General features: G+C 35.4%; 1 protein-coding gene across 3 annotated transcripts; it reads right to left on the reverse strand.

Moving 5' to 3' along the window:
- Window positions 1-542: 542 nt before the first annotated feature.
- Tars1 (threonyl-tRNA synthetase 1) lies at window positions 543-25,323 on the reverse strand. Of its 3 annotated transcripts, XM_046422291.2 has the most exons (19): window positions 25,117-25,323; window positions 21,219-21,299; window positions 17,675-17,865; window positions 14,385-14,508; window positions 12,841-12,962; window positions 12,228-12,345; window positions 11,902-11,966; window positions 11,748-11,826; window positions 10,726-10,872; window positions 9,629-9,727; window positions 8,602-8,768; window positions 6,663-6,825; window positions 6,404-6,541; window positions 5,994-6,071; window positions 5,724-5,824; window positions 5,525-5,629; window positions 3,265-3,337; window positions 1,537-1,651; window positions 543-1,048 (listed from the first exon to the last, which is right to left on the reverse strand). In XM_046422291.2, exons 1-19 carry the CDS (start codon window positions 25,168-25,170, stop codon window positions 900-902), a joined length of 2,169 nt encoding a protein of 722 aa, XP_046278247.1. In that variant the 5' UTR covers window positions 25,171-25,323; the 3' UTR covers window positions 543-899. The 3 variants fall into 3 exon arrangements, with proteins under 3 accessions (XP_046278247.1, XP_046278249.1, XP_046278248.1); XM_046422293.2 differs by lacking the exon at window positions 25,117-25,323 and having other exon boundaries at window positions 21,188-21,274; XM_046422292.2 differs by lacking the exons at window positions 21,219-21,299; window positions 25,117-25,323 and adding an exon at window positions 19,021-20,076.
- Between the last annotated feature and the right edge of the window lie 820 nt (window positions 25,324-26,143).

Genomic DNA, 26,143 nt, shown 5'->3' on the forward strand with positions numbered 1-26,143 from the left:
TCTATGGCCTGAAACAGAATATCCATAGATATATCCTTTACCTTAAATATTTGTGTAAATCTACTCTATTAGATTAATGGTGATTTTTAGTTCTTTTAAAAGATGCCCACTAAAAGACAAACAAAAGCTACATTCCAAAACAAGATATTTACTGTACATATAAGAAGGTAGCACCTAACTCACAACCATTTGAAAAAAGCATATACTGTAAATTTGCCTCCTCTACCCACTCTGCATCATATTTGTTATAGAATTTTCAAAATAAATACTGAATTCCACACAAAAGATCTTTTTTTTTTTTTTTTTTGGTACCGGAGATTGAACCTAGGGGTGCTCAACCACTGAGCTACATCTCCAGGCCTTTTAAAAATATTTTATTTAGAGATAAGATCTTAGTAAGTTGCTGAGGCTGGCTTTGAACTTTTGATTTTCCTGCCTCAGCCACCTGAGCTGCTGAGATTACAGATGTATGCCACTGCACCTGGCCTGAATTATACAAATCGTTTCAGGTGTATGTGTATGTACGTGAAAGACGAGCCATCTTGAAGTTTGTTAATAATTTTTATTTTTACATCATAATCCAATCCTAGGCTTTCTTTTATCTTAATTGAATCCCCAAAAAAATTTCCAATGTATTAAATTTACAAAAAATCTTCCCATGTTATACTAAAGGATTCTTCATGTTCTACCATTGCTCAGATATTTAATGAATAAAAATAATTTAATGGGTCTCTTAATTAACTCTATCAAATACTCATTGTCAAAAACCTATCTAGGTCAAAAAAGGTTGATCCTGCAATCATCTAGGCAGACTCTGCTGAGCTACCAAGACTAAGTGTGAATTAATGTGTTCCAGATGGACTCCATTTCCACTTAGCCAGTGTGGACAAAGTTCTATGTTAAAATTCTTCTTCTGCCTGTTTGCTGCGAGATTGCTTGAGTTGCTGCAGCCGTTCAATGGTTTCAGAAACAGTACGTTCACCGTGGACCTTATTGTCTCTTGTACGGATATTAACAGTGCCACTGGTTTTCTCTTTTTCACCAACAACTAAAAGAGAAGAAACAAAGATTCATGAGACTTTGGAAGGATTAAATTTGAATGTATGAACAGAAATGATCCAAGCACCCAAAAGCCACACTGAAACTTCGTATCAAAACATACAGGTAACCATGTATATAGCTGGGCAACTGACTTAATAAATTTGCAGTACATGTAACTTCTACACTGACTGGAATCCCTTAATCCAGTCAGTCAACTTAAAAATACCAGATAAAAGCAGCATGACATGAAGGAGAAGAAATTTTAGACAAACCTTTTTCTCCCCATACCAAAATTTCCCTTTGTTACCAATTGAAGGTACTGAATTATTTGTCAGAAGTAGGAGACCAGCATGCACAAAGCTGTGAGTTCAATCCCCAGGACCACAAGAAAAAAAGACTGGAAGGAACTAAATATGTTTAACCACAATTCATTTAAGTCTAAGTCTCAAGATTTGTGTAGGTTTTCCTAAAGGTTTGGCAAATTCTCTTTCTTACCTAGGATGAAGTTATACTGTGCTAATTGTGCATTTCTGATCTTCTTATTCAAGGTACAGCCTGGATCCAGATCAATGTCTGCCATGAACATAGCATCATGGAATTGTTGTCGTACCTGTTAAACGAACACAGATTGCATCAGATCTAAAATTAGAAATTTTTTATTTGGACCTTTAAGTGAATTTATTTAACATAAGATATAGATAGTCATGAAAGCATTAAAAATAAAAAGGATGCTAATAGGTATAATGAAGTACATACTACCACGACTTGGGTGTACATTTTAAAAAATCATTTTGTTCTTGAGATGTTTTAGAAAATCCTTAAACATCAGAAGACAATCAAATTTCATGAAAGGTACATTACAAAGGGAAAGAAATCCTTTCATAAAATATATGTCAAGATTCTAATGTAGTTTCTGGGCAATAAATTATTTAACAGCCTCCATATAAAAATACCATGTGTAGGGGTAAAAACAGTTTGCCTGAATGGTTTGTGTCAACTGGTAACTTTACTAATTTCTTGAAAATAATATGTGAGAGCTGGGGTTGTGGCTCAGTGGTAGAGCACTTGCCTAGCACAGGTGAGGCACTGGGTTCCCTCCTCAGCACTACATAAAGATAAACAAATAAAGGTATTATGTCCATCTACGACTAAAAAAGTATTTTAAAAAAATTGAATGCAATTTATTTTGAAAATCTAGAATCAGGATGACTTTGATGTTATAGTATTGTTCACTGATCAACTGTTAATCATTTGAAATTCTTTAGTATGAAATTATTACTATAGCAAAACAGATTGTTCTAATCTTTAAGTGAAGTACAAATGGCTGTTTATACATTTGATACTGGGGGCATATTCATCAAATGACACTAAGCTGAAAAGAACTTTCAAATAATTAAAATTTGCATTAAAATGAAAATAATTACTTTTTGAGTCAAAACACAGCTTAAACTGTATAACTGTATTTTGCTTTTGAACTTATATATGCTAAGGTACTTGATTTCACTTTTGTTTTTAAATATTAAACACTGAAATACACAAGTGTACATAAAACACTTGAATGTCTTCTGATCATGAAGCTGAGAAAAGCTTCATGATGATATAACATATTCAGAGATGATATAACATATTCAGTTTATCACAGTGGAAAATAGCAACATCTTCCTTAAGTAACAGAAACTGTACTCATATCTTGATTTACCAAGAATGTTATGGCTTATACGAAAAAAGAAATTAAAAAAGGGATATTATGAAAATAGAAGGGAGACCAATAGAGTCAAGGAAGGGGATCAAGAGGGAAGAGGAGGGGAGGGCATGAGGAAGTACTGTGGAACAAAACCTACCAAATTATGCTATGTCCATGCAGAAAATGCCACAATGAATCCTACACACACACACACACACACACACACAGAATTACAATATCCCACATAAATACCATAAAATCATAATGCATTATTAAAATAATAATAATAACAATAATAATAGTGATAGAAGGGAGATCAGGAGATTAGAGCAAGAGGATCATGGAGAAGAAAGAAGGCAGGGAAAGGAAGGTACTGGGTACTGAATAAGGTTGATAAAACTATGTGCACATAAAAATATGGAATAATGAATCCCACTATTATAAAGAACTATAATGCACCAACTTAAAAAAAAAAGTACACGGCTTATGAGATCTGAAAAGCTTAACAAATTTAAAGAGAAGTCATACTTAAGGATTACCTGTTGAGCATATTCATCACATGTTGGCCCCACTGGAACTACCATTACCTGGCGAGGAGATAGCCAGAAAGGCCTTGAAGAAGAAGAAGAAAATAAAAATATTTAATATGGATTTCAGCACATTTCACTATACAAGGATGGCATATTTCTAATAGTCTACTCTTTAGTATGTCTTCTTGAAATATGAAAGGTCTACTTTCAAAACTTTAAAAACTTGGCTTTTTCTTTTTTAAGTTTTTTACTAAAGACTAAGGGGAGGAGACTTGAGAAAAGAAAATGAACACTCAATAAGGAAAAGCTGTAACTGTGACTTGCATTGTTAAGCAGATAACAAAGAAAACTGATAGGGAGTGGGCCGCACACTTTAATACATCACAAAACAAAGCACCATATACTGGCTGTGAGGGGGGTTAACAAAATGTTAAAATAACTGTAGAGAGATTAATTGTTCAGATTATCTTACTACTTATTTTCCATGGGGGATATAGATAGCACCCTAGTTTATTTAAGATTCTTTTGCAGGATTCATAATATAACTGATAAGAAGGAGTGATAATGGCACTTGGCTAAAAGATGATTTCGTGCTGTTGGGAGTGAGGTGCATGCCTATAAATCCTAGAGAATTGGCAGACTGAGACAGAAGGTCACAATTTGAGGCCAGCCTCAGCAAACTTAGCAAGATCCTGTCTCAAAATAAAAAAATTAAAAGGGCTGGGAATGTAGCTCAATGATATAGCATCCCTGGGTTCCATCCCCAGCAGTTTTTTATATATACACACAAACACACACACACGCACACACACATATTCATATATATAATATATATTTTATAAAATATGTATATTACTATATATGTGTACATTCACACACATATATAATAATACACAGTATAGTAATACACACACATATATATACAGTATATATTAGTTGTACTGATTTACAATTTTTGTAAGATGCTATAAATTCTTTTATTCCTATGCATTAGTCATTTCGGTATTATTTAAATTTATACATATTCTCCCCATATACACACTAAAAAACAAAGAAAAACAAAACCCAACTATCTGCAATTCTCCCATCAGAACACTTCAGGTATCAAATCCTCCCGCAGCTGCAAAATAGGCCCATGTTTTCTCCATCATTCTTCCATTTCAGCCATCTTCTTATATCAGGTAAAAGGCTAGAAGAGGCATTAAATCCTACCCATTAGGCTCTTCCCAATCCACTAAAGGTTTGACAGAGAAATTGGCTGAATACCCCTTAATTCTCTAGATGTCATATGGAGAAATGTTACCCATATTTTATGAAATATAAGTGAAAAGAAATTATCTTACATCATTGACAAGTATGAAAAATTCCTCTTAATGTCTGAACTAATCAAATTTAATTTATACTGAAATGACAGCAATATATAAGATTAAACCAATTTATAACATCATACAAAAGTTTTAAATCAAGACATCTAATTCTGCAGGTCCTATAAATGGGTGTCTGATAACTCTGTACTACTTCCAACTGCACTGTGGGCCAGATAAAATAAAATGTAGGTCAAGTGCTCATATCTTGCCAATGAAAATAATCCCTCATAGTAAGGAGTCATAACACATTGTTCCATTTAGCATGCATAATAATTTTTAATTAAAAACTGTTTGGTTTCTAAAAGATGTTAAAAACACATGCTTACTCTGATCTACAAAGCTGAATAAGGTAAGCCAAAAGCCTCTGTTTACTCAGGCAAAAAAGTAAAACCATATAAATCCCAAACAAAGTTACATTACTCAAAAAACAATTAAGACCAAATTCTGTATGCTACCACTGCTCCTTTTCTTCCTCCAAGTGCCAGTGAATCAAACCCAGTCCTTGAGCATGAGACAAGTTTTCTACCACTGAGCTCTATCCCTAATCCCTATGTGTGCTTTTTACTGAATAACTGCTAATTAGAAACATTTAAACATATCAAGTTCTGAAAAATAAATACTAATAACAAGGTTTTTGTTGTTGTTGTTGTTTTTTTATGGTGGGATTTGAACTGGAGATTTTCCACCGAGCTACTATACCTCCAGACCTAACAAATATTCTTCATGATAAAAAGTTTGAGTTATGATTATAATTTCTTACTTTTAGTGAACACTTGTCATTATACTACAAATGATCAAACAAATCATTCTCCCTTCCCATTTCATACCTATACTGAAAAGTAGATTATTTCTAGGCAATTCACATTAATTAGCAAAAACAAAAGAAAACAGACAAAAATTACCATTTGCCCCCATAGTTTTCAGTGAGGATAGCAATCATTCTTTCCACTGACCCCAAGATGGCTCGATGAATAATCACTGGCCTTTTTTTGTCATCACCATCATGGCTATAAAGAAAAAGAATTTATTTTGCTTTTTTATATATACTTCTCCTTGTAGGTCCCTGGAGAAGACTATTCAGAGCAGATACTAGAAACTTACCTTACAAAAGTAAGATTAAATCTGATGGGCAACTGAAAATCTAGCTGAATTGTTGCACACTGGTGGTAGCGACCAATTGCATCTTTTATCTGTATGTCAATCTGCAAAGCAAAAACTAGGTTATTATTTAGATGGTACAGATATTAAAGCTGAGCTCAATCTCTGGATTAGTGCTGATTTTCCTTTTTCTTTTTATTCAAACTACTTAACAGCAAACTGTCTTCTTTCAGAAAAGAAAACTACATTATTCTAATAAACTCTGGTACTTACCTTTGGACCATAGAAAGCTCCATCACCAGGATTTAACTCCCACTTTTCACCAAATTCATTCAGGCTGTTTTCAAGTTGCTGAGGATAAAGCAAAATGATTTGCATTTTTGTTCATCTGACACTTTCCTTCTTCTAATCTGAGACTGGAAATAAAATTCCCTGTTTTATAAGTTTGTACACCTCAATATACACTCATACCTCCTTTTAAAGCATTCAGCTTAATAACTGAAAATAAACATTCAAGCAACTCTAAAATACTTTAAAATCATACAGAAAAAAAGGCTTACTCAAATAGAGGAACCATTTCTAATTTCCTTTTCTTTTATCCATTTATAAAGGCTTTCTTTCAGTATAGAACAAGCCAATTTCAGCCAAATGGTATGCGAGCACACTTAAAAAACACCACCGACCTTCTCAGCTTGATTCCAAACTTCAATATCTCCAAGGAATTTTTCTGGGCGAGTAGAAAGGTTCAATTTAAAAGAAAATCCAAATACATTATATACTGTACGCAGAAAATCCAAACAACCTTTTATTTCATCCTCAATCTTCAAATTAACAAAAAAAAAAAAAGAGAGAGAGAGAGAGAGAAGAAAGAAAATAGTAGTTATTTTCCTTTGCTTTCCTGACACTTCTTTCAAAGTATTTTTATCCCAGAAGGTTGCCTACCTGCTCCATGGCACAGAATATGTGTGCATCATCCTGTTGGAATCTTCGTACCCGGGTGAGTCCTGTGAGTGCTCCTGATAGCTCGTTCCTATGAAGTACCCCAAAATCAGCTACCCGCAGAGGCAGCTCTCGCCAGGATCTTGGACGATGATCAAACATGAGGCTAAAGAAGAAAGTAAAATTGATTGTTTATTCCATGTGAATAAAACTGCTTCTCTAATATATTTAATTACATGAGGTGCTGTCAAAAAGTCACTGATCTAGCTGGGCATAGTGGCATGTTCCTGCAATCTCAGCTACTCAAGAGGCTGAGGCAGAACGAAAGTTTGCAGTTTGCCTGGACAATTTAGTGTGATCCTGTTTCAAAACAGGATGTATGTAGTGGTGGAATTCTTGCTTAGCATGCACATCCCTGCGCTTAATCCCTAGTACTATAAAAACAAGAGAAGAAAAAAAGCTTGTTTCTAATTGTTCATATAAGCAACATTTCTCAAATAATGTTTCACACAGCAATAAAAGCACTTGAATCAATAAAATAGCATGAACTAAAATACAACTATCCACTGCTGAGAAAATGAAACGTGTATTCCCATAAGCCTGGATTAAAGTACACGAGCTCAATATTTCCATTAGTTAATATGAGAACTGCCCTTAAGGCTCATATTAAAAAATACATATTAAAAAAAAAATAGAGGGCTGGGGATGTGGCTCAAGCGGTAGCGCGCTCGCCTGGCATGCGTGCGGCTGGGGTTCGATCCTCAGCACCACATACAAACAAAGATGTTGTGCCCACCAATAACTGAAAAATAAATATTAAAATTCTCTCTCTCTTAAAAAAAAATACATAGATATAAACCATTTGAAACACTGAAACTAAAGTTAAACTTGTTCTTGTCAGGTACCAAAGTGCCTCAGTTTCCTTGTTAGAAGGTGAAGAATCTGGAAAAACTTAAGTATATCTCATTGGCTCCCTGACATGTTTAACCCAGTGTTATAGCTTAGATATGAGGCATCCCCCCAAAGCTCCTATGTGATACAATGTAAGAAATTTCAGAGGTGAAATGATTGGGTTAGGAGTTAACTTAATCAGCGCACTAATCCCCTGATAGGGATTAACTGAGAAGTAACTGTAGACAGGTATGACTGGGTCAATGGGGGAGGGGGTAACATGCTTTGGGGCACATATTTTGTGCCTGGAGAGAGAAGTCTATCTGTTTTCTGGTGCTGTGTCTTGAGCTAATTTCCTCTGTCTTACTCTTCCATTATGATGTTCTGTCTTACCTCAGGCCCTAAGAAATGAAGTCAGCCATTTTTGGACAAAGACCTCTGAAACTGTAAGCCCCAAATAAACTTTTCCTCCTCTAAAACTGTTCTTTTCGGGTCATTTTGGTCACTGTGGTGAAAAAGCTGACAAAAACACCAACTTCTTTATGGAGTTTCCTTTCTCATTTCCTCTCCTGCCTCCTGTACTATGAGCCCTGCCTACCACGAGCTGTGGACACTAAGCTACCTGTATCCACAGTTCTCACAAGTCTTCCCAATATTTGTTCTTCATTTGTCTTTCATGAACAGAAAGTGGAGCAGCCTTAGGGCAAGAGAAGTTTTCCAAGGACATTAATTCATTAGCAGTAGGTTTTGATAGAACATGAAAGCAAGGGAAAGGGGCAACAAAGGCAAGAAAGAAGGGAAACTTGGAGTATTTGCTACAGCGCACATTCAGTCTCCTTGGTTCATATTCTGCCTTGTTAGCTGCTATTAACACCAGTATTATTCCTGAGTGTCAACATATCTGAGAATCTAACTGCATAGATAATACAACAAAAATGTTGTACTGAAATATTATTCTTATTACATAATGTTTTTAACAAAAATTCTTTCAAAGAAGGTAAAACAACATAGGACTAATTGGAGCACATGAAAATCTTAAGCTGCTGAATACCAGTGTCCTGGGCAGTTCATGGGTTTAAGAGCAAATTGCTCCTTCTCCACCTCAAAGGAGAACATGTTCTCACTGTAGTGCTGCCAGTGGCCTGAGGTCATCCAGAGTCGGCTATTGTAGATGTTTGGAGTGACTACCTCCTGGAATCCTCTTTTCCTATATTCACTCTGTTAGAGAATAAACAGAACACACATGTAGGCAAATCAAAGCTCACCTTTCTGGAAGGAGTAAAATTTTAAACAGCAATTTTATACTCTCTTTAATAAAGTTCAAGAAACACATATGCCATGACCCAGAATTCCACCTGTAGGCATATACCAAAGAGAAAACTTTCACACAGGTACATAAGGATGCTTATGTAAACAATGCTACTTTAGCATTGTTAGTAAGATGGAAAAATCAGAATTCACATCAGTGTGAATTAATAAAGGAATAAGCATATTAATGAGGTAGATATATTGCAGACTGATACACAATGACAACTATGTATATAAATTAGAAACAAATAATTCAAAGGCACACATATTTGGGATATATATATATATATATATATATATATATATATATAAATAACAGACAAAACAAATCCACGCCAACTCCAAAATAATAGCTTCTTCTAAAAAATGAGGGAAATGGATCAAAAAGGGGTCTCAAAGAGGGTTATTTTTTGTTTGCTTACTTAGCTATATTTGTAGTTTTTTTAACATCTTGAACAAAAAATTTGGAACAGATATACCCAATGCAAATGTTAAATTTGGGTGGCAAGTACACCTGGTTATTCATTACTATTCTGTAAATGGCTATAGTTACAACTTCAAGCTCACCTGCTTCTGTGTACATACTCATGTATACGAACAAAATCATGTATTAGAATTTTTCAACAATTGATGAGACCTCCAAACTTTCATTATTTTTAATCATTTTATGTGTTTCTTTCCAAATATAAATCTTTACTTTCAGCAGACCTTATTTAACAAAATCATTTCACGTTCTAAATCTTCAGAATACAAAAACAAATGTGATTTACCCTGATGAACTCCACAAGTGTATTATAAATGTAAGCTCCCTTGGGCAGGAAAAAGCAACTTCCAGGGCTGAGCTCATGGAAGAAATATAGTTCTTGATCCTGAGTAAAAGAAAAGCAAGATTGTTTATATATGTACACAACTTTGACATAGTCAATGTTCCTCAGCTCAAAATTCGGTCATGATGTTCCATATGTCAATTAATGCCAATCCTAAATAAACAAGTCAACTTTTCTGGTGTATAATTTAATTGACAACTTAGCACAAGTCTGTTCCCTGCTTGCTATAGTCCTCAATTCAGGCATGTGTAACCAATAGTGACACTGAAGAGGGCTCTCAATTTTACAGTTCTTATATTTCCAATTTCTCAAAGTTTTAAGGTCTGGGTGTTTTTTCATTATTTTTCTCTTTCTCTTAAACTGGGAAAAAGGCAGTGACGATCAAACAGACGATAATAGATGAAACTGGTTAACTCTTTCACTCTCATCTCCTTGCCTCCCTCATCCACCACCAAATGCCCAAAGCCTTTGGGGAGAGCCCACTACTGCTGGGATTCATTTCAGCAGTCAAGGGAGCACAGCAGTAGATGCTCTCTCTAGCTTAAGCTTCATAATCTAATAGCCAAAGACATCTGGCAATGAGCCCTAATTTACAGAGAAATGTTTTTATGAAACCTAACTTGCAGTTTAGAGGAAATTCAGAGGTAGAGGGATGATGGGTAGAAGAAAGAAAACCTACAGAATCCATGGGTGACCTCAGGCAACAAATTGATTAATTTTTCTGGGATGGTTTCCATATTTTTATGAATTAGTGAGACTAGTTCTCCCAGATCTATGAAAGAGTGTTATACATTTTTTTTTTTTTTACAGAAAAATGTAGGTCAGCAACATTGTTCTCAAAGTGGTAATTAAAATGGATTTTCATAGAAAGATAATGTGAACAATCAGTAAGTATTCACAATTCCGATAGGACATGGCATGACAGGTAACTGAAATCTAAAGCACGTCTTCAAAATGGAATTTCTAGCACTCAATACAGCTGAATTTTAAATAAAATTTTAGAACACTCAACCTAGAGACATCTTTGTTCTTTAACATACCCTCCCAATTTTTCTATGATCTCGGTTTTTAGCCTCCTCTTGGAACTTCTCCCATTCTTTCAACATTTTGGGATCAGGGAATGAAATGCCATAAATTCTCTGGAGGGTCTCCATATCGGCTTTGCCTTCCCAGTATGTGGAAGAATTCTGAAAATAAGGATAAACCATGATACAACATTTAAATATATAAACATCTCATTTATTTTAGGAGTTGGATATTATTTCTCATAATCACTTTGAGTCAAAGTCACAGCAATCCTTTTGACAAGAAAAATGACATAAAATGTACACACCTAGTAAATGTCTCCCATTGCTTTGAGGCTGGACTTATTCTGTAGCCCAAAGTTGGCTTTTCTTCTCCCCTCAAATATGCCCACTCTGGAGGCAGAGATGGAAGGGGAAGTGTTTGGAAGTGATACTGGCCAAATTACTTTGTATGCATGTATAAATATGCAACAAATTCCATCATAATGTACAACTATGATGCACCAATAAAAAAAAGTGGGGGAAAAATACCCTTGAATACTTGTTCAAAACACAATTTCATGAACATTACTCTTACTGCAAAGGCATCTCTCACAAAATAATTAAGCAAAAACGGAAATGAACTAACAAAAAAGTTTTGAAATAACCCAATTATTCTGATGCTTTAAAGTACATTTAAAACTGACAGGATTAGTTACATTAAAAGAAACACTTGGCAATTATTAATTTAGACAAAGGAATAAAACACAAACTCCTTCAGTGAGTCTCAAAAGCTTTCAGAGCCACAATGGCCCATAACTGCATGATCTTGTGAATCCCTCAAACCTCCATTCCAAAATGTTGGCTCCAGTGATGAATGGTGAGTTTTTAAAAAACTGATGTTAGCACCCAGTTAGTAGGTAGCATGAAAAAAAATAATAATCTTCATTGTATCCAAGAAAACAATGGTAGAAAAATCGATAAAAGTTTAAACATATATCTATAATAGACAAATACATTCCCAATTCCCACACAGTGTTTAAAGTTACATTGCTTACTTTGTGTATTTTTAAAGCCTTAATTTTGCCAGTGTGTCTGACATGAGGACCCCGGCAGAGATCTATCAAGGGACCACACCTACAATAAAATGAAAGCAATTTTAACAAACTGACATATACACCAGTTGCTTTTCATGATATTTGATATTCTCACCTATAGACCGTTGTAGTTGGAGTATTTACTTTTTCATTCAATATCCGGCACTTGAACTTGTTGTACTAAAAATTTTAAAAAGGATTAAAAAAACAAAACTTAATTTTTACATCTAAATACTTCAGCTAAAATAGAACTCAAAGTACATCTTATTAGAGCAATGTATGAATATAAATATGCCAATATTTTGTTTTACAAACACTTTTCATTTCTTCTAAAGAACAAAAAATGGCTTCAACTTGAAGCATTAAGCCCAAGTGTTACAACTTCAAGCGATATCTGTGAGTGAAATAAAAGTGGAGGCCCCATGTTACAGTTCCATTTACCTTAAACATTTCCAATAAGGTTTCCTTTTTAACTTCCAATCTTTCAAAAGCTTGTTTTTCTTTAATGATTTTCTTACACAAAGTCTCCAAAGAAGAGAAATCATTGCTGGATACACCCCTGAAAAAGAGAATATAATCTTTCTACATTCCATTGTATTCACACCATTAGAAAAGTGTTTCTTAGGAATACTTTAAGCATTTTAACATAACAAATTAGACCCTTGAATCATATATTAGAATTTTAAAATAAGCATTTTTCATAAATCACTTTTATATTTTCAGTGGCTTATACCTGGATCAACATGAAGATCTTTTCCCTTAGTGACCTCTTCCCCTACCTCTATCACCAGGCTTAAAGGAGACCAGAAGACCAGTTTTATCTTACTTACTAACGTACTTTAGGACCCTACCTCCATTAGTCTAGAACAGATCTTATTAAAGAATCTATTCAAATAAATTGCAATATTCAGGGATTGCCAATAGGAATACATGATGACTATGGAGCAATGGGCTTTATATCCTTCTTTCCCCTTCACTGGAAACGCTTTAAAAATAACGTATAGACCCACAATCATTCCGATTTTAGTTTTCTTTATTCAGTGACATAACTTACCCCTCTTCGAGGTACATGTCATAATAGAACCCATTCTCTATTGGTGGACCATAACATAAACATCCACCATAGACTCTTTCCATGGCCTCACCCATGATGTGAGCACTTGAATGCCAATATACCTGAAGTTTAATGAAAAATAAGATGGCTTCAATCTTGAATACAAGTTGCAAATTAATATTGTTAATACATAGAAAGAGACAGATACAGTTTACTATAAAATATCCTGAAACATAAAAACAAATTTAAATATCTACAAAGTACAGTGTGATTCTATCCACAGCCAAAATTAAAAGGCTTCTAATTATGATACTGTATTTGTACTGAAGAAAACCTGTGGTTTAGTTGTTTTAAAACAAATTCAATTTAGCACCATTAAATAGGATGAAGTTTGTTTCCTAAAGCAAATTGCCACTCACAGTGCAGACTATCTGATTGAGTTTAATGGCCCAGGTTCTTTTGAGTCACTCTGCCCATAGCCTCACGTCCCAGATGCTATAATATGGCCTTTAGCTGGCTATAGAACATCACTTAATAATTACATCTGTCAGCAGGCCACAAAACAACTCTGAACAAATTAAAAAAAAATGATATAATTCCTTGTGTCTTATCAGATCTTAATAGAATGAAATTAGAAGTTAACACAATAAAACCCTTCAGAAACTATATAGACATGTAGAGATTGAACAATACACTTTTGAATGATGAATGGGTGACAGAAGACAATCAAGTGGGAAATTAAAAAGTTCTTAAATTCAAATGAGAATAGTGATAAAACATACCAGAATCTCTGGGAGGCAGTTTTTAGAAGAAAGTTTATAGCTAATCAGAAATACCTCAAATAAACAACCTAACAATGTATCTCAAGGCCCATTCTTTCAACATTTTGAGATCAGAAATGAAATGACATAAATTCTCTGCAGAGTCTCTTGAAAAAGAGACCTTGAAAAAGAACAAACCAATTCCAAAACCAGTAGAAAGAAGGATAATAATTAAGCTCTGAGCCACAATTAATAAACTTAAGGAAAAAAAAAACCCCACAAAGGATCAATGAAGCAAAGAGTTGGTTCTTTAAAAAGAAATCGGATTTATAAGCCCTTAACCAAATATCAAAACGAGAGAAGACCCAATTAAATAAAATTAGAGATGCAAAAGGAGAAATCACCACAGATATCACAGTGGATTGTGAGGGACTACTTTGAAAAGCATTACTTCTGTTGATACCACTGGCCCAAAACAAGGTGGTACAACTTGATTCTACAACCAATGATAAAACATAAGGACTAACATGTAGACACTCAAACCAAATGGCAATATGTGGTTTTAAGATAGTCATTTGGATGAGTATTGTTTTCAGGATTTATGATTAAAGTACCAAAATGATATTTTAAAAGTCTCACAAACAATCTGTAGGCTCCAGGATATACCTGAAAACCACTGACCTACACAGATAAGTCAATAAAATAAAATGCTTTATTTCCCTTTTAATGGCATATGGTCATATCTTCACCTTAAATTCAATGAACACTGAAATATAAACTTACTGCTTGTGCTTCCTCATCCTCAAATTTGAGAAGCTCCAAAGTACAATCTCCCTCCAGTGGGCGGTCTAGGTCCCAAACAACTTTGTTCACTTTAGCAATAACAGTGTTGTCAGCCAGGCCTTGACTTGAAAAAATATACATAAAAACACAAGAATCTGAAATATAATTCCTTCTCACACAACATTTAAGAAGAGAAAAATAAACACTAAATTTATTTGTATTAATATTAATACTCTATACATTTTTGTATCTTCTGAAATATACGGGAAAAGCAACAAATTTCAAAAATATACCCAAGAATATAATATAACTGGAAGACCCTGAAGCTCCAAAACACCATTATTTAACACTTAATGCTTCTTATAAGAATAATAATTTCCAGTGGTTTAACTTTTCCACAAGTAAATTTTCTACAAAGCCAAGAAACTTAGATTCCAAAGGAAAAAATAAAGGCACTAAGAAACTTTTCTGCTTAAATTGTGTACTAGATCATTTCTTTAAGAGGCAATGCTAACCTCAGAATAAATTCTACAAACACATAAGGTGATATCAGCATTTATAACAAATACGGAGGTAAAATAAAAAACTGTTTAATAAAACTTCGTATATTACAGTTTAAAATGTCAGATACTCACTACACAGTACAGAACATAAAACTATCATCAAATGATGAAATTTCCCATTATACCAGGTGTAAAAGCCATAGGATTTATGGGGAGGATAAAACAACATGGTCAGACTACTCTGGAAAGGCTCTGAGACTAAAGCAGCAAGGGGCTGAAGGATCAAAAAGTCTGGACACTTAGAAAAGGAGGAGATGGCTATCTAGATGAGGGAATGGGTACAGATCCAGGTGAAGATGTAACTGAAGAGTTTCAGAAAGCTGCATGACCACAGCAGAGTTGAGTAAGGTCTGCCCAATTACAAAGGGGAACACACAGTTAGCAAAATGACAGTCCATCATAATCAATGCATCTCCACAAAAGCAGACAAACAGCAACATTCAAAGGAAAAGTTAGCATCCTTTATACCCTTACTCTCAAATAAATTTATCACCTCCAGGCATTAAAGTAGTTGGGCTCCCTGTGTTGATGCTTCTCTCCTTGCTCTGTTTAAAGGTTATAACCTAATATACACAACTACCCCACATAGGGTTCAGGAGAAAACAATGACAAAATAAACCATGAAATTCCTATTTCAGTTTCAATGCTCCCATTGGCTTTCCTATAGATTATATCCAATGTTTTCTTTCTTGCTAAGATCAGATGGGGCCAATAAAATGAGTTAAGTAAAAGCATTTCACAAAGTCTAACATGGATTTGGCAGTGAGAAGCATACTTTCTTCTAATGGCGTAAAACAGTTTCCAAAAGATTATAGAACTAACTGATAAAAAGGTGATAAATATTTTCTATATTATTTGGGAAGAAAATGACCATCATTTTATAGTTCAAATGTTATCCTGAGATGAAAATAATAGTCACTCAGAAAATGGAGATTACACATGAACCATACTGGATCATTTCAGTTTTTCAATGAAAGAACAAAAGAGAATTTCAAAGAAATACTTTTAAGCATATGAAACAAGTCCTGTCATATTCACCACTAATCATCTAAATCTGTAAGTAATTCATATTCATGCTATAGTTTTTCACAGAACAACAAAGTTATTGAAATTTTATAAAAATTTCTCTGCAAATCACACTTAACTCCAGAGCTGCTAAAGCCCATCATTGTTTAAGGTAATTCAACTTTGAATTTTACAGTTCTAGCAATAATATTTTCCAGTTGATCACTTAATAAATCACAATGCAATCTAGAGGACAACATTGTTGAATGTACAAGAAAAAATTCAAGACTAAGACCAGCCCAAATTTTAATACACAGTTACAATCTCAATGTGTGACAGAAGGAATCTCTACACCAATTGGAGCTCCAAAATTATCTCTAAAACCAAAGAGCAACCTGATATTTTAATGGTTCATCTAATTCTTTATGAGTTCACACAGAAGCATACTTGATATCACAACTTCCTTTGGAGTACAGTAGTAGTACTTGTCAAATTAACTGAACACTCCCATTTACTCTGTAAAATGTACTAAGCAATGTCCACGGCCCAGTGAAGGCTAATGGCTCATAGGCAGGCAGGCATAAGTGCTTCTACTCACCAGTTGCATAATGGGCCTACATAGAATCAGGTGAGTTGGTTTCCAGACCTGTTTAAATGCTTTTTACTTTATGTCTTAGGCTTAATGCTATGAAATTTCAATATGAAATTGATGCCCATTTTTGATAATTCATACAACAATTTCACATGGTTCAATTCAATACATAATTATTATCAATAAACTTAAAAATATATAAATATAATATGAATAAATAATACAATGAGAGGATTGAGAGTTGGAAAGTCATGAAAAAAAAGTATTGTCAAGTCAGTTGTGGATGAAACAACTACATAGAAAGCTAGAAGAATTCTGCAATCAGGACTGCTTCTCTAGTACGTTACGATTAAGAACTAGCACTTGCTATCCTGAAAAACATTGGTCTTATACATTTAAAATATGTAAATCTTAAGGCAGGCTGGCAAACTTTTTCTATAAAAGGCATACAAAATTTCTGTTGCATATTTTTTTCTAAGATTTTTTTTTTATATTTTTCTTCGAACATTTAAAAATGAACAAACATTCTTAGATTTCAGGCTGTACAAAAACAGGCTGTGACCAGTTTGCTGACACCTGGTTTAAGTTGCTTTTCCAACTTAATCAAGTTCTGATAAATTGATCAAATATTGATTCCCATATTAGATTATGATCTATCACATTGATCTATTATAAAGTATGCATGCAATTCTCAATTACTTGAAATAATTTCTTCCTAATCCACTAAGTCTTAAGATAAGGTCTGGTCCTTCTTTGGATTTATAAATATAGTATGCTTTTTTCAAATGCCAATCTTTCACATGTGAGAAGATCTACCTTCATTTTTAATTTAAAAACTCAGATATTTAAGTCAAAATTGGTGATACACTGTCTACTTGGCTTTGTGACATTTATGATCAATGTAGAAAGACTAACACAAGCTTCATACGAAAAGATTTAAGTAGACTCCTTCAGAAATTAACCTTGAATCTTGATTATAAAATTCCACATCACTTTGATTTAAAAAAAATTTTTTTCAATTAGGGTAAATTAAAAACATCAAAACCAAAAAGTAACATAAAAATATTAACCTGCCGAGATAATAAAACAAAATTTGGTTAGGTTAGAAACTATAGAACTGTAGCTTTTACCTAATTCCACAAGCAATTTGATAAGGTGTAGTTTTCCAGGATTCTGCATTGACCTGTTTACCATCGGGTAGAGTGACTTTAATCGGCTTGCTATCTTTTTCTGCCTTTTCTGCTAGAATGGAATCATGCTCTGCTTTTAGTTTATTATACATCTCAAGACGTGTGTTAATATATTCAGGCCAAGGATTCAACTGCAAGACAACAAATGAAATAATCAGACAAAACAAAACGCATTATTACTCATCAGTATGGTAAACAGATTGCAACAATTACTGGGCATTACTCTGATCTGGTCCTAAATAAGAATAAAAGAAGGAACTAAGTGTCCTCTTCTTATAACTTATACTTCTAAATAATAGAAAAACATAAATAACGTAATAAACCTGGTCTGCAAACATTGACAACTATTAACCATTTTTCAAAATATTATTATTTGTATCAGTATTGTTTTAAGATGTCCCCTTAAGGTTTTTTTTGGTTTTGCCTTTGGTTTTATTGGTTTTGACACTTGGAATTGAACTCAGGGTGCTTTTCCACTGATTCTACATACCCTTTTATTTGTTTTAATTTTAGTAAGCTAAGTTGCTTAGGGCCTTGCCAAGTTGTGCAGGCTGGCCTCAAACTTGCAATTCTCCTGCCTTAGTCTCTGGAGTTTCTGGGATCACAGGCATGCACCACTGTGCCCAGCTATCAAGGTCTTAACTAAATTATCTTTAAATTATAACTATAAGCAATAATGGAAATAAAAACAAAGTGGCTTTTCAGTTTTGTTTCAATCTTGTTCAGAGGACATTCAATACAGTTGGTCAGCCTGTATGTCCACTCAAAACCAACTATAAATTTATTAGACTTAGGGGATTCCATTTAAGGAAAAATTTATCAAGTTCAAAGAAGCTACGACCATCCTATAGTATTTAAAGAAAAGAACACAACACTCCATCCTATAATATTTAAAGAAAATAAAACAACACTACTGTCTATATAATTGATAAAATTAACCAAAATATTGTATATAGAACAGCCAGTGAAGTTTCAAAAAGTTTGGCAAAGAAAGAAAAACATGATGATCAAAGATTTGACTTCCTTTATTGTCTGAGACTTCACTCAAGTAGTGAATCTGCGGCCATGAAAGAGTCAAACCATTAACACCTACAGAATTTATCATTTTCAAATGATGTTTATATGGAGATTAATAGGTGTATATCAAAGCAAAGAGATGGCTCAATTTTACTTTCTATCTTCATATGTATTTAGATCAATCAGCTACAACATTCAAATATATGCTATTTATATGCAAATACATCTGTGACAGATTGACTTAAACCAATCTGGCTCTACAGACTTACTGTATAGCTTAGACATTACGGTTCCTGGTGGTCATGATTATTCATTATCCATTATGTCTATCTCAAAGGCTAATAACATTTACCTAAGTATCACAGCAAAAAAAGAGAGCCGTCACAACATTAAAAAATATTTATATTTTCAACTTCTTAAACAATTAGTTTCATTGCAAAATAGCACTTTTATTTTTCCCCAGATATAAAATATACATCTCATTAAATAATCTTTTTTGTACCTTCGTCTTTTGAAATGAGCCAGGCATGGTGGTCCATATCTACAATCTCAGCAATTTGGGAGGCTAAGGCAGGAGGATCCTAAGTTCAAGGCAGCCTCCGTAATTTAGTGAGACCCTCAGCAACTAAGCAAGACTCTGGCTCAAAATAAAAGGACCTAGATGTAGCTTAGTGGTAAAACACCCCTGGGATTAATCCCTAGTGCTCCTCCAACAGACAAAGCCCTAGCATCTTTATAATTCCCTCCTACTGCAGTTCCATTCTTGAGTCATTTAGTTGTTCTTTGGGAGATTTTCATCTAATTATACCAGGGATTCATACCTCTTAATAGTGAAGAAACAATGAAAACAATGAATTAACTAATAGTTCAGAGCCTATCATTGTACAACCATAATCTGAACCCATTGTACAACCATAATCTGAACCCCTCAATCCAATGCACATTTCTTGGTCCTCCCTACCCATATGACCCTCTTTCTTAACTGCTGTCTGTCTCTGTATACACTTGGCACTCATTTGCTAATCAAAAGAACTTAATGTCAAACTTAAGTTACTCAACATTCATTGAGCAGACATATTCTGTGATAGGTTCTGGGGCTGCAGAGATGAATAATAAGACCTGAATGTTGCCCTCAGAAGAGAAATAAGACAAGTACATAAATGAGGGGAGCACAGAGGAGAAGACAAGGTCTTGGACATATCACTGTACATTTTTATCCAAGACCATTTAAAACATAAAGACACATGTCCACTTAAAATTCTCTATTCATACATGTCCTGTAATTGTACTCTTTATTTCCTATTTCTAAGCTAATTCTTAAACAATGACAAGACAGCATGTCCAAATACTTGAAAGTATAAAGAAGAATTAGGAAATATTCATTTTACTATGTACTTGCAAATCTTAAAATTCAGTATACAATTAACTGAAGAAATGGTTAGGCAGGGTTCTAAATAACACAACACTTGATCACTTATAAAAGTAGAAAAAGCTCTTTAAAGTCAGTTTATTGTGCTACTTTAAAAAATCCTATTCCTTTGTGCTTCTATATTTTGGTCATTTTCTAAAGTCTCCAATAAAACAGCTGCAATGACTAAAGCAAAAAGCAAAGCATAGTTTATAGCAATTCAAGTTCAAAAATAAAGTAGAAAGACAAGCTTAACTGCCTCCTAAAATAAAACATACAGGAACCAGGTAGGTTCTGGGGTGGCTTTTGAAATGCCAATTAGTTTGAGCCCAGGGAAGAGAAAGTGCATTCTCTAGATCTGAGAGAAATCAAAAAGATTTTGTCCTGTCTTAAAGCCAGAAGGGGTAACACACACCTCATATCCTGGCTATTCAGGAGGTTGAAGCAGGAGGATTTGAAGTCCAAAGCCAGCCTGGGCAACTTAGAGAGACCCTATCTCAAATTAAAGTTTCAAAAAGATCTGGGAGATGTAGCTCAGTAGAAGAGCAGTGGCCTAGCATGCATGAATCCCTGGATCCAATCCCCAGTACCACAAAAAAGACCCCAAAACAAACAAACAGCCTCAGGAGTAGGTCCACATGAAAAAAGTAAAGAGATCAAGGAATTAGGTTTCCTTTGGTTTCTGTTATATTTAGTGAAAACTCAAATACTAAGTCTCCATCTCTTAACATCTCATTTAATGAAATGATTAGAAAGCCAGCATCCAATCTGGCAAACTACCATAACCTCATTCTCTCCAACTTTTGTGCTCTCTCTCTCTCTCTCTCTCTCTCATAACCCCAGAATGAGATCATCTTACAATCAATGTTTTCCTTTTGCAATAATAAATAATTGCAAATCTTTTTCTCCTCTCAGACTAATTTTTCCTAATTCTTCTTTCCAATGAAGGGTCTTTTTATAATGACACATAAACTATTCGAATTCTTACATACAAGATAAGCCTGGGAAAGTGTTCGCTACTTGCCAACCTTTGATAGCAGAGCCTTTGACAACTTTTACCTCTGCTCGACCTCCATCTCCAGATCCTTCTTTGTTCTTCTTCTTGCCTCCTTCTTTTCGCTTCTCTTCAACAGCATCTACCTAACAACAACAACAAAAAAAAAGGTTTTATATTTTAATCTAATTTGACACATTTCCCTTATGATGTCCCCAGAAGTTTTGAGAATGTTACTTTATCATCTGCTTAAAAAAAGGAAACCTGATTCTGAAAGATTCAAAAATTTCACTACTGGTAAAGAAAAGTTAACAACTTAAAATAAGGAAGTCTTAAAAAAGGGTAGAGAGGAGTTACTTAATGCACAATTTTTCAAATTTCATTTATTTTAACTATTCCGATGACTCTCATTCAGGTTTTTCGGACCTGCATTAAATAGTTTTATTTAGTAAGCATTGATGGGGGGTGTGGGGACTGAATATGCTATATATTTATCCTTTCCTCAAGTATTAATGTTTAGGCTCATATTATTTTGTTACACAGTGGAAAAAGCAAAAATAAGACCCAGTCCCTACCAGGTGCAAACTTAGTCTCTCCTGAGAAACTACACCATCCATGTGTGAGAAACTCCCAGAAGAGAAAAGACCATAGCAGCGGCACTATGATTAGATGTCTAACAAGCTAGGACCACCGTAGGCACTGGTGCTGTAAAGGAGGGAAGAATTTCAATAGGTTGGATTGTGAGAATGGAAGCGATGTGTTCTAAGTATGCACAAAGGCTTGTCAAAATGCTAAAATTAAAAATGAGAGAAAGAAAAATGACTAAACCAGGGCGACTAAAGCAGAAGGACTGCTTTCAGACATAATTCAAGTTAAGACAGACCAGGAGTCAAAAAGTTACCAGGAGGAATGTGAACTTCAATTAGAAGTAAGTGAAATCAGAAAGTCCTGTAAGGGAGATGAGAAGGAAGAATTTTATTTTTTTATGTATTTGTGCTTTTGATTTTTTAACAGTGTTATTGAGATATAATTCATATGCCATACAATTCACTCATATAAAGTATACAGTTCAACAGTTTTTACTAGATTCACAGTTGTGCAACTATCACCACAATCAATTTTAGAGCATTTTCATGACTTCTTCCTAAACAAACAACAACAAAACAAACAAACAAAAAACCCCACTGTACTCAGTAGTAGTCACTCCTTGTTTCCCCTAACTCTTGGCAACTACTATTTATAAAGGATTTTTTGTTGTTGCTTTTGCAGTGCAGGAAATCAAACTCAAAGCCTTATATACTCTATCTCCATTGAGGTTTATGTCCAGTCCCCATTTTTTTTTTTTTTTTAATCTCTGTGGATTTTCCTCTTCTGGGTACTTTATATAATTGGAATTATACAATATGGGATCTTTTGTGACTGGCTTCTTTCAATTAACATAATCATTTTAAGATTATAATGTTGGAACCTGTATTACTACTTTGCTCCTTGTTATTACTATATAATATTCCTGGGTTTTGTTTGTTCTGGATTTTTCTCTCACTTTTTTCTTTTTTGGTGCTGGGGATTAAACCCAGGTTCTTGCAATGGGCTTCACCTCTGAGCTACACTCCAAGTCTCTACTGTTTATTTGTCCACTTATCAACTATGACATTTCAGTTAATATTACATAACACATTGCTTATTCAATTTAGAAAAAAATCTGAATTTTTAAAAAATATCTCCTAATTTTATGTTCAGCTAAAACTTCCCCCACTCCAGGGATATGGATTTAATATACTTTGTTTATTTTAAGTTTTTTTTTTTTTTTTTTTTTGTAGTTGGACAGCATGCCTTTATTTTACTTGTTTATTTTTATGTGGTGCTCAGGATCAAACCCTCACACACAGTAGGCAAGTACTCTGCCACTGAGCTACAGCCCCAGTCCTTTTAAGGTCCATTCACATTCAATAGATAAATAACATAATTTAAATCTATCTAATCAAATGAAGTAGTAGTAACAAAGATTTGTAGGACTCCCCATATGTTTTCACTATACCACAGAATTGATGTAATTAGTTAACTAATTGCAGATGTATTTGCAGGTTTAAAACAGAAAAGGTAATGAATTTCAACCCCAAAATCAGAACAGAGAACTTGGCAATAAAGGAAGCTACAGAATTACCTTCCTCAGCTATGTTTAGGCCTTGAAAGAAAAGTATACAAAGTGTGTTGTTTAAGTAAATTCAATCCCAGAGACTGACAGCTAAGACAAGTATGTGGAATTTCAATAATTTGGTGAAGTATCTATCCAAGACTCATTTCCAAGAAGATAATGAGAAGGAGGCTTACAAGAAATGGCTACATATTATTTTTGAGAAAATTATTTACTGTTTCTATTCCTGTATCCTCATTTGCATGATTGGGACAAAAAAAGAACCCAGGTCATGGAGTTGTTACGAGGGCTAAAGGAGATAACACAGGTAACACACTGTAACACAGTGCCAGGACCATAGTTAGTACTCAATAAATATTAGCTCTTGTGTAATAATTGTTTAGAAGGGGGTTGGAGTGCAGTTCAGTGGTACAGTGAGGGGAAAAATTATATTTGTTAGTCATATATCACTTATAATTAAGAATGGTATGGGGGATGTTCATGGATATGGAAAGCTGCTGACCACATATTATTAAACAAAAACAGTAAACAAGTCAATAAACAATAAAGATGCCATTTTTAAGTGAAAAAATAAACAGATTGAAAACATTTTGTATAGACAATTTATCATCTTAAATTTACATAGTCTAGAATATGCACATATGCGTTTTCTCCCTTTTCATTCCCTGAAGGAACAACACAGAAAATTGTGACTTTTAAGTGATTTGTCCTGTCAGAGTGGAGTGGAAGCTCTCTTACTAGACCTTACCACTTCTCACCTGGGCTAGTGCAACACCCTCCTTCAAACAGCCTCACCTCTTTCCAGTGCACCTTCTACCCACACGCCTGAGTGGTTTTTACAAATGCAACCCACAGGAAATACTTTGTATGGAGGATACAAATATTCTTCTGTACCTCTTTCTTGGTTTTTCTCTTACAAGCTATCCTGCAGTCACAATTCATCCTCTGTCCATCTTCACCTTTTCCTGGAAACACTCCCTGATTTACCGGATGAACACTTTATTCCACACTCAAAACCAAGAGAGTTTGCCAAACCAAGTTAAGTGCTTCCTCAGAAATCCCATACGGTGGACTGACTGCACCGCACTATTGACTGTTTTCCTGTTTACACAACAGGCTGTTTGAGGCCTTCAAAAGAAGGATTTGGCCCAATTCATCTTATAACCTGCATTGCCCTGCTTGATGATCATAAAAATATGACCTGACAGTGTGAAAGTGAGTTGGGAGATGTTCCTAAGAAGTGGATGACACTGAAGCGGAACGGGGCTTAAAGGTAAAGTGATCAGCCCTGGCAAAAGGAACGGTGCAAGTCCTGGCAAGTTTGTTAGATGGAATCATCCGGTTTCCATCATTTTCTTTAAACCATCAACCAAACGTGGACAAGTTGGATCAAATTTCGGGGACTCAGCTTTCCCTCCCTAAACTAGCGCCCCTTACCTTCAAGGGGTCATAGAAAGGTTGTGCAATGTTCTTCCCGCCTAAAGCTGGGGGAAAACGCAAATCTGGGAGTCCTGAGTCCTAGATTCTAAATCTGGGCTGCTAATTCGATGTGTGGCTCTGAATAAATCACTCCCTCAAATTCTTGTTTTCTCATCCGCAAGAATGAGGATGGCCCTGGAGGTGTACTGCACGGTCCCACCCTGCTTTAAGTATGGACGATTCCTGCTGAAGTTACTCGACCTCGCTCGTGGGTTCTAACGCCCCCCGCCGGCTCGACGGCCGCTTCCTGCTAGGCGTCCCAGGCCCACCGGGCAGCAAGGACACCGAAAACCCCAGCCCGGCCTCCCCGCCCCTTTCAGACAACTCACCGGCTTCTCTTCGCTGCCCATCTTCCCTGAAGGGCCCCTGGCCTCCTCAGACATCAAAGAACTACGAGGAGGCAACAGAACCCGAAAGCGACGGTCTGGAGGAGAAAGCAGGCGGGGCAGACGTGGACCGGGACCTTGGGGTCTCCAGCGTTGGCACCTCGTGGCCCTGAAAGCACCAGCTGATGCAATCTGAAGGCGCCCAAACCCCGCCCTCAGCCTGCCGGCAGAACGGACAGCCAATTGACAACGAGGGGAGGCGGGCCCTCTCTTGTTTGCACCAATGGAAAAGCTTGTTGAGTGACAGAGCAATTCTAGGAAATCAAGGCGCGGCTGTAAAATGACCTGAAAACTCTAAATAGTACTTCCGTCCCTCCCAGAGCTAGAAGCTTGAGAGTCGCCAAGTGCACCACGCACATGCGCTCTTCGGATCCTCTGCTTTTCTGAAGACTAGTCAAGGACCGTTCCGGCCACCGTAGCGAATGACGGCGGGGCGGAACTTGGTCCCAGCATCCGGGAAGTCCTGGGCGCCCTGTAAATCCTCTGGGTTACTTGGTTGAGTCCGAGGCGGCCTGACCTGCCAGACTGCCAAGTTCCGCCAGTGTGCAGCGGTGAATGGACCCTCCTCCAGGCAACCCAGGCTTCCCGAGACCCGTGCAATGGCAACTGGGGCACCGGCTAGAATCCACTCTAACGTTTACTTAAGGAAACAACCACATTGACACCACCCAATGTGCCTTTTCCTATTTTACTTGCTGTTTTAAAGCAGCTGCTTATTTGGAATCAGCAGCGCCAGGTGCATACGTTAGTCTCGTCACGTTTTATTCATTTTACGTTCTAAACGTCGGTGTTCTCACAACTTGCCATCTTCAGGATCATTCCTTTCACAAAGAATAACAGCCTCCTAATCCGACTTTCTGCATTCATGTTTTCACATGGCACCAGAGTCATGTTCAAATATTAATATGATTATGGCACTTTCTTGCTTAAAACTCTTTAATGGTTTTCCATTGCTCTTAGAATAAAACTA

This window comes from Marmota monax, unplaced genomic scaffold (assembly GCF_021218885.2).
Source record: "Marmota monax isolate L192 unplaced genomic scaffold, Marmota_monax_Labrador192_F-V1.1 WCK01_AAM20220418_F8-fsc00077, whole genome shotgun sequence".
Taxonomy (NCBI): domain Eukaryota; kingdom Metazoa; phylum Chordata; class Mammalia; order Rodentia; family Sciuridae; genus Marmota; species Marmota monax.